General features: G+C 35.4%; 1 protein-coding gene across 1 annotated transcript in view; it reads right to left on the reverse strand.

Moving 5' to 3' along the window:
- QKI (QKI, KH domain containing, RNA binding) overlaps window positions 1–9,134 on the reverse strand; it is a 12,765-nt gene extending 3,631 nt beyond the window's left edge. Inside the window, exons 1-3 of the mRNA XM_009575315.1 lie at window positions 9,045–9,134; window positions 6,463–6,759; window positions 3,711–3,785 (exon numbers count right to left, since the gene is read on the reverse strand). Of these exons, the coding sequence (XP_009573610.1) occupies window positions 3,711–3,785; window positions 6,463–6,759; window positions 9,045–9,105 (433 nt within the window). The 5' untranslated portion in view covers window positions 9,106–9,134. The remainder of the gene's footprint in view (window positions 1–3,710; window positions 3,786–6,462; window positions 6,760–9,044) is intronic.
- Window positions 9,135–14,777: the final 5,643 nt, after the last annotated feature.

The following is a 14,777-nucleotide window of genomic DNA, read 5'->3' on the forward strand; positions in this document are numbered from 1 at the left end:
ATCCACCTGTAAATACTATTTTCTTTTGCAAAAACAAAACAAAACAAAAACAAACCCAAAAAACAAAACAAAACAAAAAAAATAAAACCCAAAACCACAAACAAATTACAGTAAAACATAAAAAAGTTCTCAAGTGGAAAGTTATCATTCCCAATGTTCTTGAGCTGTTCCTTCTTTAATCATTCTCTCACATTCTCCTTCACCAAACTTGGTCCACTTAACAGTAGTATGTTTTTTTTTTTTATATTTTTTTTAAGACTCATTCAACAGCTTAATTATAGCTAATAAATTCTGAGGTTGAGAAAGTTTTTGTACTGTTGCCATTTTGACTAAGGCAGAGGAAATGAAAGTGAGAAAGGTATTCAGTGCAAAGTCAGATTTGTGCCATTACATAAAATGAAGTCCAGTAGGTGTAATATTCACAGATAGCATCGATTTAGCAATCTTTCTTGTGGGATGATTTACTTTCACATCATAAAAATGGCCTATCATTTAGGATACAGTTCATAACACTACGAAAAATTACTACTGTAACGTAAATGAGACCACATGCTCCCTGAATTTTTTTTCATGCTAAGTGGGATTTGTTTAAATTAAAACGGCTGTTTCAAAACTAAGCAAAAATAAAAATAAATATTTTATGTGGCACAATCTCACCACTTTACAGGTATACTAGAAACACAGACTCTTAAAGCATTTTGATACTGATTACAATTTTGATTAAATGGTATTAAAATTTATATATAAATTATGTGACAGTTGGTTTGGATAAAACATTCAAGAAAATTCTCAGCATTAATATTTCTTGTGGAGTTTATAATCAAAGCAAGCTACCTTTTAAAAATACCAGTACACCTGTGATACATCCTCTGCCAAGTCTCTGGCCTTCTACAGTACACACAGGTTTGTCAACTGTGCAACACCATTTACAGTTTATTACAATTAAATCAGTCAGTCTCTCTGTTATATGCATCAAATTCAATTTTGTATTATTTATAAACTGGGGTTTTATTCTGAGTTAAAATGAGCTATATTTTTCAACCCTTCACCAATTCTAAATGCTTAGTTGCAAGAGTAAAACATTTACACGTTTGGGGATTCTTGCTTTAAATGCAGTGCTTATCTCTAAAAAAAAAAAAAACAAACAAAAACCTATGCAAAGAATAAAAACCTACTTAAAAAGTGAATGCAGTAGTACTACAAAGTCATCTGAAAGTCGATTTAGAATTTAAAAAAAACTTTAGACCCAATGAATGCGAATATAGATTTAGTGACATTTAACTAGATAAAAAAAAAATTTCTGCATTGAAAAAAAAGTATTTTGGTTTGCTGACATTGTTTTTCATGGCTATAGCTATGGAAGTATGTTGGTGACAGAACAACCAAATAGGTGAATTGGTAAATACTGACAGTATTTTAATTCTACAACATAATTTTAACACATTAAAAGAAACTGTTTCATTGCTGAACAAAGTTCTCTCCCAAACCTTTTGTGAAACTCTTAAATCTGTGCAGTGATAATCTAGGATTTCAAATTCAAAATACAATTAAGTACAGTTGTAAAATTAACTTTGTGTAAATTTCTTAATACACACTGTGATTATTTAGATAAGACTTTTAAAATAACGTTCTCCTGAAATACCAGCATGGTTTTCATGCTAAAAGAGAGAGGTATGCATTATTTACTCCACAGGAGATAAGTCATGTGTATTTATTTATTTACTTAAGACAGTGGGCTTCCAATATGGCTAGATATGAACACTGAATTACTAGAAAATGGCTGTATTTTAAAAGAAGGTGGAATTATACCAACTATTCATTTCAATTACTTATAAGTGACCCAGATGAAACATCTAGGCCCTTCCAAAATATTTAAAATCTATGTTGAGTAAACACTACAATGATGAACTTAAACTACAAATTGGTATTCCCGCCATCCCCCACACTCCCATGCTTTATCAGTGTATTTACTGGTTGTCTCAGGCAAATATCTAATTAAACAAAAAGGTAGTCTCACCGGTCACCTGATACTACCACTGCAGATCATTAGCAAAAACTGATTTTTGCAATATCAGGTCAAACTTTCAAAGAGAACCAAATCCTTACCACTCATTACTCTTGACAGAGATAGGTTTTAATCTTTTTTCTATTTCTGTTTTTTCTTCTTTTCCTCTGGTTTTTGTGTTTTTTTTTTTTTTGGTAAACATGGGCTATGACCTTATTCTAATTATACCCTGTTGCTTATTGAAGATTTCTTAAGAAAGGAGAACAAGCCAATGGGCTGTAAATAGCATGCAGTGATACAAAAGAAAAAGCAATCTTCTAGAAAACTTAAGTAGTGTCTTGTTACCAGCTTTACACTTTCTGTAAAGCATAAGATCCTTATATATGAAAGAATAAAAGTGTTACATGAATACAGCAAATATCCAGGAGGGCTCTTTTTACTGTATTGACTGAAATCTATATTGTTTCTTGTAGTTAACTTATGGGAGGTTGTGAGAAGTGAAGTGTAGTCAATGTTAGGAGATGTCATATCTGTCACCTGAATTTGACTTTTGTATATTACAATATCATGGAAGCCTGCACAACACTGATTTTGATGAGAGCAGAATAATAATACTTGGCACAAAACGCTTTGCATCCTCAAAGCCCTGTACAAAGTAAGAACCCCCACAACACCCCTGTGAGGTAGGGAAGTATTACTATCCTTAATTTACAAATGGGAAAACATACACAGATTAAATGACTTGCCGAAACCCACAGTGAGTCAGCAGCAGGGATGGGATAAGAATTCAGCCCACACACTGCTTCCTAGCCAATGTCAATAAACCGAAAATATCACTTTTCTCAATAAGCTTAAATACTTCATTCAGGGGTCCAAAGGCATTACACTTGAGGAACAGGAGAAAAATGAAGATTTACTTTCCATTCAAGGGTTAAAGAGAGATGCCCAAATATTGGATGTCATCTCACCAACAGGACTTCAAAAGTTGCTTCTCCTTCAGGTTACACATTTTAGCAGCAAAAGGCAAATACCAAGAAAAATATATTGGCAAAAAACCAAAACACCCTCCCTTCCCCCACCTTTAGTAATTCAAACTCAAACAACTTTTGAAGTATTATCTTCACAGCCCTTACCCTTCTGAATTCAGTCAGGTATCTGAGAACATGCATCCTCCTCATAATATACAGTACAGTGGCTCAAAAGTTTATTGGAAAAAAAGGAATCTAAATCTTCAGATTTCTCCAGACACAGACAGGAGGCATTTATTCCTTTACTTCTTTCTCATTAAGCAACCATCCATTCATTTTATTTTGCAACACCAATCTGATATTTCCACACCAATTAAAAGAACAAATTGGGGGGAGAGGGGGGGAACACGACCAAAATTAATTATTGCAGCACTGAATTCATAGTGTTTCCTGATGCAGATGGAGCTTTAAATAGTTTTAAAAAGGGAATCAGTTATAGCGTTTATATTAAATAGATCACAAAGTTTATATATTTAATTGAGCTGGGAAAGCCAAGTTTACAAAATGTTTTTAAAACTGCAAGCATTCCCAAAGCTCTAAAATATTAACTACTCAGATTTTTGAGAAAAATAATGAATGGGTCAAAATATGGTATTTGGTTAACCAGCTGTGGTGTTGCAAATCTCATGTACACTCAAAGCACTTCTTACAAACAAGAACTGCAGAACTAAACTAACCTCGGTCTGCGGTCACAATCCTTTGGTAAGGATGGACACGCATATCGTGCCTTCGAACTTTAGTAGCCACCGCACCTAGTTAAATTGCAATTACCAAGACAAAGTTAGAAAACATTCAAAGAAAACATTAACAGCAGGTTTATCAAAATGGATTTAAATGATCATTAACTACAAAAGTTCATTTTAAGAAAAGCAACAAGTTAAGGCACAGTAGTTTCAAATCTTAATCTTAAAAAGAAGTTTATCTGTGCAGATTAATATTGCATTTATTTTAAACATCCTGGCCTTAACCTGTTTAATCCATTCATTTACAATCCCAAAATTACAGTATTTCATGAAATCTATTAGACCCAAGCACATTTAAGCTTTACTAGTCACATATTCACTGAAGTGCCTTTCTTGCAGCAGGACTATTTTAAATAATGCCATCTTTTAATACTGACAATTATTTGCTAACCTTAAGATCACTTCCAGTTCTACCACAAAAAAAAAAGTTTTAAAGCAATTCTTCAAGCCTACAGATTGTGATTTTAAACTTTAAGTCAATAAGTATGAACTGCAATGAATTAGGTGATTAGTAAAGCAAACACTATATAGAACACTTAGCAGTCAGTATACTACTATACACTCATAAATTACAGCTACTCTGTAATAATAGGAGCTAATCCAAATTAATAGCACTATTTTATTTTAAATCTATGTGCAAAAAAGTGCAAGTAAGTCACTGACTGCTAGGCCAAGCTTTTTTCAAGGCTGCTGAAACTAAGCATTTGTTAAAATTCAGATCTGATGAAGGATCAGTTAAGACCGTTCTTGAATTCTTAGCCTTTCGTTGGGAAAGCCATACCTGAAGATAAAAGGAAGGGAATTAAAAGTTAGTCACCAACTAAAATTTGATCCCAACACCAATATCCCCAAAAATACTGATAGGGATGCATTTCTCTGCCATTTTTAACAGAATTATTTTAAGACATCTTAAAGGTCCACCACAAAAATGGACAGAATATAGCATACCATTAATGAGAATGAGTGTATTATGAAATAAAACTCAATGAAAAACTAATTTAATGCAATTAACTCTATACAACTGCTCAGATAATAGAGCAGATGTATTAAGAGTTATTGATTCTATGCTACCTAAGTGAGAGTGTGGTCTTTTTTTTTTCCCCTCCCTTTTCCTTTTTTACGTAAGATTATTTGGTGACATCTGTTTTGGGCAATACACCTGTGCTCTTACAGCTAAGCCCAAAAGAATGCAATGGTTTCAGATGCCATTTTAGGAGTAATTTTCCCCTCCTCTCTCTTTATAGAAAATCCTGCGAGAAATCAAAGTTCCCTGCGTCGTATTAAATTATTACTATGGAATGATGTATTACTTTACTTGCTATTAACTGAATTCAGGAGAGGGCTTTGCCACTAACCAGCAACTGATAGCTACCATGACGATGCCTGTAACTGTGACTTTAGCCCAGAATGTATTGCAAGTGGACTTGCAGATTGGGGGTGGAGGACCTGAGGAGAACATTTACATGTTCGTGGGAAATTAATAAATGATGATATTATCATATGCTCGCTGGGTTTTGGCTATGGGGTAATGGACAACAACTGTAAGCTGCTCAAAGACAGATCTAACTGCATACTTTTGTCCTACAAAAGTTTTTATTATTGATTCACTAATCCTGAAAGGCATAAGTCTGAAATACATTTTCTTTTTTACTGTATAATATGGGAACATGCACACATACAGATAACAAGTATTTGTCACGTAAGTGAAATACTGATCTTTTGCAATACTTTCAACAAAATATTGACTTCGAACCTTATTGTCCGGTGTTCATTAGAGATGTTTAAAATTTGTGTAAATCAATAACTGCCACTGAACAAACTAAGATCAAAGTCCTATAAAATCAACATTATGCAGCACCAAGCAATTCAGAACAAGCTGAAGAGAAAAGATTATTTAGATTCTGTAGAGGGTAGGGAAGGAAGAAACTATTGGAACTGGTTGTTCCATATTGACCAGTAAACGGAATTGTCACGGCTGCTTTATCATTCTCGCCTTCACGCAGCAAGTCAATGGTCTGAAATACTAGGAATGACGGACATTTCAATCCAATGTATATAAAAGAAGACATCAGTAAAGTTGCTAATTGTATCATCCTTTGGTCAGAACTTAGTTTGCTTTATATTCATTCACTTAAATTATTTTCTGCTTACAAAATTATTTACAGCTTTCTGACACTGAGGAGAGATTTATCAGTTGTGTACTAAATAAAGAAGGAAAAAACCCCAATAAACTGAAAAAAGACCTTTCCATTCTCTCCAGTTTTGCTACTAAAAAGGTATAGCAAAATAGGAAGTTCTCTCTTCCGAAGATTACTGGAAATTAATTTATGTTGAAGAGAGCACAAAGAAATCTGGTATTTATAGGAGCCCAAATGACATATAATAGATGTCAAACTCTATTTGCTTTTTTCTCCCTTGCCTATGTATCCACCATCTAGTGTCATACAAACATTAAGATTTTATTTTCAGTAATCTTCTTAATATACTAAACACACATTTAATAACGTAAAACATGTTAAAATCTTTAAGAGTTACACCATTTGAGCAGTTTTCCTAGGCAGTTTTGATACACCTGAGGTAAGATTGTTGCTTCAAATTTTTCTTTGAGCCCCATGACCTCTACCTTGCAAATATCACAAAAGCATAAGCAATATCTTCTCCAGTCATCCGCGTACAAAGATCTTACCTAATACACCACTAGGTTCAATAGGATACTCAAGGATTGATGTAGCTGGTGCCAGCGTGTAGGGGTATTCATATGGTGTGTAAATTAAACCAGCTTCGGGTCCAGGTGGAACTATTGCAGCGGTGGGATGAGGAGTTCCGTTTGGCATGACAGCGGTTTGTATTTGTCTGATCAAAGGCATTATGGTAGGGCCAGCTGGCGTAGGAGTACGCAGGGCAGCTGGTGGGAGAACAGGCGCAGGCCCAGTAATAATCCTTGGAGCCTGGGCTGTTGCTGCAAGAGAAAAGGCAAGGGCTGCTACAGTAAGCAAAGAAATTCAGAGGAAAGTATGGAGATAGCAGTACAAAACGTGGAAAGAATGGGAAAAAAAGGGGAAAAGTAGGAAAGAAGAAAAATAAAAGGAAATCATTAGTACATGCGCTGATCACACAGTGCCAAAGCACACCATTCAAATGCAAACAGCTTTCCATTTTCCAGTGTGATTAAGTATGAACATGCAAAATAAAAAAGCCATTGTAAAACAGTGAGGTAGATTTCTCAAACAGGTTACACAGCACAAAAGCTCCATTTAGACCACATTTCTTCATTTATGCTATCAAGACTGCATGAGACTGAGATGCATGCAGGAGATACAAGGAAAATACTGTCATAATCAAATACAGAGTACAAAATTTAGTGCAACTATAGAGTCCACAGATACTCAGTTATGCAGAGCTGCCGTATGAATCTACAGTTTTTATACATCTTAAAATTGTATTTAAACATATACATATTTCCAGTTTCCAGGATCAGTGAAGTTAAAGATGGCCTAGAAACACAATGCATCTCCTCTCCTACTCTAGCACGAATAAAACAGACTCAGAAGTGATTTCCGTATCAAATTCCCCAAAACAAAATACTTTCTTTGTATTAGAAGTTCACTATGGCCTTGCTTAAGTAAAAGAAAAGATGTACTTTTTTTTTTTTGAAATGGTGCTAGCATATTTCATTAAGTGTTATTTGAAGTCTGTTGGCACACAAGATGAACAACTTCTTAAACGGTAACACATCAGCTGGTAACAGTCAATCTTAAAGGGTTGTAATTTATAGATTTCTATGCACTACTGTTGATGTACATTGATTTAATTAACTTACAGGTGGTCTGAAAAGAGAAATGTGGGGGAAGTTTTTCAGATATGAGACTGTTGTGTTTTTTTAATTCTTTTTAAACAAAAATGCTCAGACTTAATGTATAATTAAAAAAAAAAACCTCAAACATTTTCATTTCCTTTCTTAAACAGAAATAAACCAATATGGCTTCTACATCTTCAAGTTCTCAGTATTATCAAAAAGTGAGTATTAGTGTGGAAATCTCTAGTCAAAAACTAAAGAGGGGAAAAAAAAAAATCCATCTTCCCACTTGCACTGACACAATAGACCAATGGGAATACATCAGACAAAGAAATTGCTCAGATTAATATAAAGGTTTCTATGCAACAATTTGCGTCAATTTAAGCTAATCTGAAAGCTATTTTACTCACAAATTTGCAATAGTTTAGACACTAAAATATATTTAAAACTGATCTAGCTTTAAATATTACAGCGTTCATTAGGACTGAAAGATTTACCACTACCATTGTAGTGGTAAAAGCCCTTGCTTACATCTCTTTTCAAATCAGAGTAATTACACTGGTGTAAGCAGTCTCAAATTGACCTAACTGCATTCCAACCTTTAAACATATTCAACATTGAAACGGTAACTATGCGGAGAAACAAATTTGCAAATATCAGTAGGCCCTTAGTGAAAAGACTGATGTAACTGTGCTTACATTTGACATCTGTATCACAGCTACAGCAAAAATTTACTTTGGAACAGTATCAGCAACTACATTTCCAGGAGGAGAAATTAGCTTTTCAACCAGAGAAAATAATTTGTATCACACATAATAGGCATATGCTCTCATTAGTAGGTGTATGTAATTAATTTTCAAGTGTAAACCTGTGCATACATGCGTTTGCAAAAGCATTCTCACACGAATGTAATGGAAGAAATCATAAAAATGGCTCATTACATCACTGATCCCTGTGAACTCAGCTGTGAAATCAGTTGATGAATTGTTGGAAAAACATAACACTGGGGGGACACATGCAAGCAAGATGAAAGGAAGGAATATAATACAGAAAAATGTATTCACAGTATCCTGAACATCTGTAACATTTTCAAATTAAATCTCTAAAAATAAAATTGAAAAGCAGTCTGTTGTCCTTTATAGGTATTAAGGAAAAAATTATTGTAAAATAGAAAAATGTGGCTTAAGGGTTGAATTTTTTTAAACTGTATTTTTGTCAATATTTCAACCCAGACATACTGTCTGAAAAAAGGGAGGGGGAGGCAAGACACGGACCAAACAAAAAACCCCCCAAACTGACATAACTTATCTCCAGAAGATCTTTTGCAACGGCTACCTACTGTTCTGTTGGTTTTTTACGGCCTTCCATTCTCCAACACAGTTGCTACTGTACATTTGCCAACAAGTAGCTTTACGAATCAAAACCTGCAAACATTACTATGGCATTGACCCTCGAGCTTATGACATGCTTACGTGATTTGATGTTGGCATCTCTGTAGGTGCCATTCAGAATTGCAAGCTCCATCAGCTGCATCTTTTTAAGGCTGTCTTCTCCTTCTGCCTGCGTGTGAGAAGATGGGAAGTAAGTTAGTCTATTAATTCACTAGTTCTAAGATCTTAGGGGCCTAGAATAAAATGCCTTCAAGTTTTAACTACGCAAAATACCTGCTTACCATTAGTCATGAAACCAGTAAGCTTTGTCAACTATTCCTTAAAATTAAGTGCAAGTTGCCTGTTGTTTATCATTAAGTGGTGTTGATAAATATCTTAAAAGAGATTTGAAAAAGGCTCATACCATAAATTACAAAAATAGGATTAAGTGTAAGTTGTGTTTGATAGAAACTGTTTAAAGAATTTTTTTCTAAAGTTTTAGTAAACGTTTTCATGTACACCTAAAGGGATCTTTTAAAAAATTCTATTATTGGGTTGGAGGAAGAATAGACACCACAAATTTTAAGCAACTTCAAATTATTGTAACTTGCTCCACTGTAGTTGATACTGACTACTTCCAGGGGTGGGGTGGGGTGGGGGGGGATGACAACGATGACACCAAAAAATAAACAACAAACTTTGAGCAGCTTTCCAAATAGGACATCAACAACTGCTGTAAGGCAGAATTCATAATCCTGGCACATGTAGAAGTATTCTGATCAGGCTATAACTACTATTTACACAGTATACATTATTCTTGTTTTCGCTTCAATATAAATTACTTCCCTGAAGTTATCTACTCCATTGGTATCCTTCAGCTTGCATAAATATTAGGCAGTATTCAGTTAAAAAAAGCTTACTTTTTCAGTTACTAACAAAAATATTTCTAATTAGAACAATTTTAGTTTTAAGACCAGACATTTTCTGACCTGTCTTTCCAGAAATACTACCATTTGTAGTCTACATCCTATCAACCAGAAAACAAGATTACGATGTAGGAAACCCAAGAGAGATGGTCAGCGTCCACTTTAACGCTAAGTTACCACCTTGCTTCTTGTATTGAATGGCACTGCTGAAATTCTCAGTCAGATGGAAAAGAGGGCAGCTTCAGTGTCAGCTCCACTGCATTCTTCCTTTGCTAAACAGGGTTTCTTATATTTTCACTTATCATGTCTATTCACATAGTGTTTTCCAGATATTTGGAACAGCATTTTCCAAGTTAATGGGAACCTGGATAATAACATACTGTGCCATCCATTCTGAAAATCTTGAAGTCTGATTTCAGAGAGAGTTGTTCACCTGTCTTAAACTATAGCTCTTACAGATGGTTTGAACTAGGACTTCCAAGAGCATGAGTGATTACAAAAAAAACAGAATTAAAAGCCACAAAGAATAGCAATCACCACCAATAACCAAAAAAATTCTATTAAATAACTTTGTGTCCATTACAGCACTGCACCGGTGAAACATCGTCTCACACTAGTTAAGAGTTAATAGGTTTATCTACACACAGTGTTCCAAATGTATAGGGCAATATTTTTTCAGACTAGTTTGCAGCAAAATATTGTTATACATACTTTACTCCCAAACTACAGAGAAGTAATTTACTGAATTACAAGACAAAAGAAGTTTTTAAATTGTATCTAAGGAAATATAGTACTTAGCATGAGGTATGCTCAAGGACCACCACCCCTTGCAATGGAAACTTCAACATCTGATTTTTATCAACAACTTAAAATCAACATGGGTCAACACTAAATTACTTTCAGATGTCAGAAATTAAAGTCCTAACTGTAATACTGAGGACTTGCATAAACACAAAGATTACACACAGTAACAATTTATGTTGTTAAGCATTCAGAATATACCGAAAGTTAAGACATTTTCTTTATCTATTAAATACTGTGTGACAGGCAGTATTTATTGAAATTAATATTGAAAAAGTAAATACACATTCAATTACCAATTTATCTACAAATTAATTGTACAGTTAAGTACTGTACTATCCAGAAACCTCAGACGCTATGGTCATTAAAATGAGACTCTCTGGAATACAAAATGTACTGATTATAGTGTGTTTAATACGACATACTCAGAATAGTCTTACAATTTAAATGCAAAAGAAATTATTTTTTTTTTAGAAACTATTATTCCATTGCATCTTTGCTGGTAAATTACCTAGACAATCATGATGCAATAAAAACAATTCCAAATCTATCTGCCTATCCAGAGCTTACCAATTCTTGTCATACTGGATATACCTTAAGTAATTTATTTTAGCAATAAAGATTTTTAACACATTGATTCTTCTTTTCCCCTCCCTCCATAATGGTTATACTTTGTTATTGGCTTTTTGCTTGGGTTCCTTTATTTATTTATTTATTTGAAAGTGTATAACAAAAAAACCCCCTCACAATGTCAGCTGCATTTCCCATATAGTTCCATTAATGTTACTAAAATTGCTCACTTCCTCCAAGTAAGAGTTCAGGTGATTGATCTGACACCATTAATGAGTCTCAGTAAATGCTGAATCTTACATTCCACTTGCTAGGATAATTTTAGTAACTCTAATCCCAGATTTTGCACCACAGTGAATATTTCCCAAATCTAACTATTTATAGGATAATAATTTTAAGACAGAAAACGTTTTTTCCCTTCTGACATCCCCAAAAGGAGGCGTTATAACAACTTAAAAGCAATAAAAGACAGACAAAGTAATCATTCTTCCTTTGGATCTTTAACATTTTCCCATAGGTCACTATGCTTCCTCTGAGAAAAGATGTTGCAATTATCTAGGTTTTACAAAGTATGTTTACAAAAATAATAATGGACTTCAGCATACAAAGCAGACCAAGTCCTTAACTTTTATTTTTGAGATTTACTTCTCTGACGTACCGCTCAGCAGTTGATAAACTTTTGTTCTTTTAAACAGACTCCAAAACACAGTTTAAAACTTTTCCTTCAAGACTGTATCAGTGATAATTCACAGATGTGGACTTGCATTACTAGACACTAACACCATCTTTAAACTTCTGTTTTTTTGTTCTTCAAAGCATTTATTAGATAGAGAGAAAAAAACCAACCCAATCAAAAAACCCCCGCACTTTAAAAACATCTTTAATGCTGACCACAATGGCATCATTCCATCTCCTCCCAGAAGATGGCACTGTTTATTATACAATACTATCTCCTCAAGACATGGGTGCTTAGCGCTATTTGCACCACCCTACTAGCACTGCTCAAAATCCGGCTACCCCCTCACACCCTAAACTTGCAACAGTCGCTTGCCACATCTCTTCAAGGCGTAAGTCACAGAAGCGGTCAGGACCCTTTCAGATATGCTGTCACGTCCTTCATTCTCTGGTATCAAGCTCTCCGCTTGAACATCATTCACCAACAGCCAAACCCTCAAATTTCCAAGAGCTGGGATAGAGCAATGGGCACATGTTTTTGCCTGCCCTATCCTCCCCCTCCCTTGCTGACAGATGATCAAATGAGGCACACCGATGCAATCTATCTTAGCTCCAGGCATTTCTGCAGGCACTCTCTGTTAAAGCAAAGAGAGGTTGCATCAGGGATACAAAGGCAATCTCTAAAGGGACAGTACATTACCTGTACAATAGCTACAACAAAGCTCAGTCATTTGTACCAAGAGGAAGCTACTTTGAGCAAACATCAATAAGGTCACTTACAGGCAGATTTGCATTACTAAATTGAAGCTCAAGTGATTGACTCAAACCTCTCATCCTCTTAAATCTCCAGTGATTTCCTTGTATTTCTCATGTACAATATAACATGCAGATTAAGAAAAAAACTTAAATGGCATTTTAAAACATAATTCTTTAAATGTAAGCATTTGCAACTGCTCATTGAGTACAAATACTGAAGAGATGCAAGCAGTAAATCCTAACAAAGCCAGCTGTGCACAGACAACAGCAGTTACCGTTTTGTGAACACGCGACCAGTGCTCCCCACAGTAGGCTCAGCTCTACTTGGGCTAGCAATAAAAAGACCTGAAGGAGACCAAATGCCAGTGACCACTATCATTTTAAGTAACTTGTTTCCTAATCTTTATCAGAGTAGGATTAATAGTCACAAGGTTCAAAACACTAGTAACAACTACGAGTGCCACCTACATGAAGTCTCTGGGGAAACACTTCCCAAAATAAAACAATTTCAAATGAAATACACAAGACTGACCATACTGATGCCCAGTTAAAACCACAACTCTGTCTTCTATATTGGGCCATGCTGTCTGTTTCAAAAAAAAATGAGGAATGCAATTATGTAATAAACTGCTATTAGTAAGAGCTTGTTTCATGTCACAAAATCGGAAGCTCAGATAAAGCACTCCATTTAATTTTTTTAATGACTTCTTTTCATTATCAATGTCTAAGCTATACTTCAACCTCAGATACCCAAAGATCCTCAGAGAATTCTTTTAACTAATGCTTCTGAAATTATTATTAGGCACTTAAATGCCTCAGATTCTCATACGCGTACAGTGCGCCCTTAAGCATATTATACAATTTAACATCTTATTTATACACAAAACATACACACACTAGATAGATATGGTATCAAGGTGGAAGACAGACAGGCATACAGACGCCAAATGGAAGTGCATTCACTGTGCTATGTCAATGAAGACTTCAGAAGATGACAACAGTCTTCAGAAGTGACAGGTAGACTGTTAGATTCTGTGTAGAGTCAACTCTGAGAAGCCTGTAATAAATTACAGTAGAGAAAGAAAGAAAGATACTATCTTAAAAGAAAAGGAGGATCCAGTGGCAATATTTGCTACAGAGCAGAGATCCACAAGCTAGCAGCCAGTGGACTCAGTCAGTACCATACTGCCCTGCCGTACTGCTGCTGGACCCAAACTGACCCACGTGGCAGGTGACTGCAGCTGAGAGAATTCACAAACCAAACAATCCACTCACTCGTATGATAGCAGGGATACCTTATCCTGACAGAGCTCCTTGAGCCTCACAGTTTCACCCAGATAAGTCTCAGAACATACTCTGATTATCATTATTACCAACACCGTCACGGAAGGCTTTCAGCATTTCTGTACAAACATATATACTTTCCCCGTATAATGCTCATTTTCCTTTTAAACTTTGGAAAATATAACAAATACACTTTTTTCCTACATTCATAATAATATAGATACACTTATTTAGGTGACGTTAGTGACTTTCATTGACATTCTAGCTTCCAAATGTTATGCATTTTAGATGACTTTTTTGCAATCTGGTCACATATCCCTGCACTTCAAGCTGAATTCTCATGAACTGAACTGAGCCCAACCCTAGGCAAGGCTGCAGACAGTTTTACCTTGCACCAAATGCAGCCAAGTCTGGCTTTGGTTAAGGGAGCAGTCCTTTATAAGCTGTTTCGGGGCTATACTTTCAGGATCAGAGCAGGAGCAGCAAGTGGGAAGAAAAAATGATGGTGAAGGAAAATGATGCATAAATCAACTGCGAATACAGAGGACAAAAATCAGTCTTGATCTTCCCCAGACAACTGCAGCGGGCCTGTCCCACCAGGCTCATGGAAAGAATGACCAGGCAACCTCAACAACACAAGAGCACCAAAGAGCAGCATTACCTTCCAAGCACATCAGCAACTTCTCGTGGAGACTACCTTCCTGCCTGCCCCACACCACCTCTGGTTAAACAGCAATACTCAACAGCAGCTCGGCACCTTTCTGCCACCCTCGGAGAGACCTCTTCCAGCTACCACATTTTGTCCAAGTCCATATGCTTTTCT

This window comes from Fulmarus glacialis, unplaced genomic scaffold (assembly GCF_000690835.1).
Source record: "Fulmarus glacialis isolate BGI_N327 unplaced genomic scaffold, ASM69083v1 scaffold22723, whole genome shotgun sequence".
NCBI classification, from domain to species: Eukaryota; Metazoa; Chordata; class Aves; order Procellariiformes; family Procellariidae; genus Fulmarus; species Fulmarus glacialis.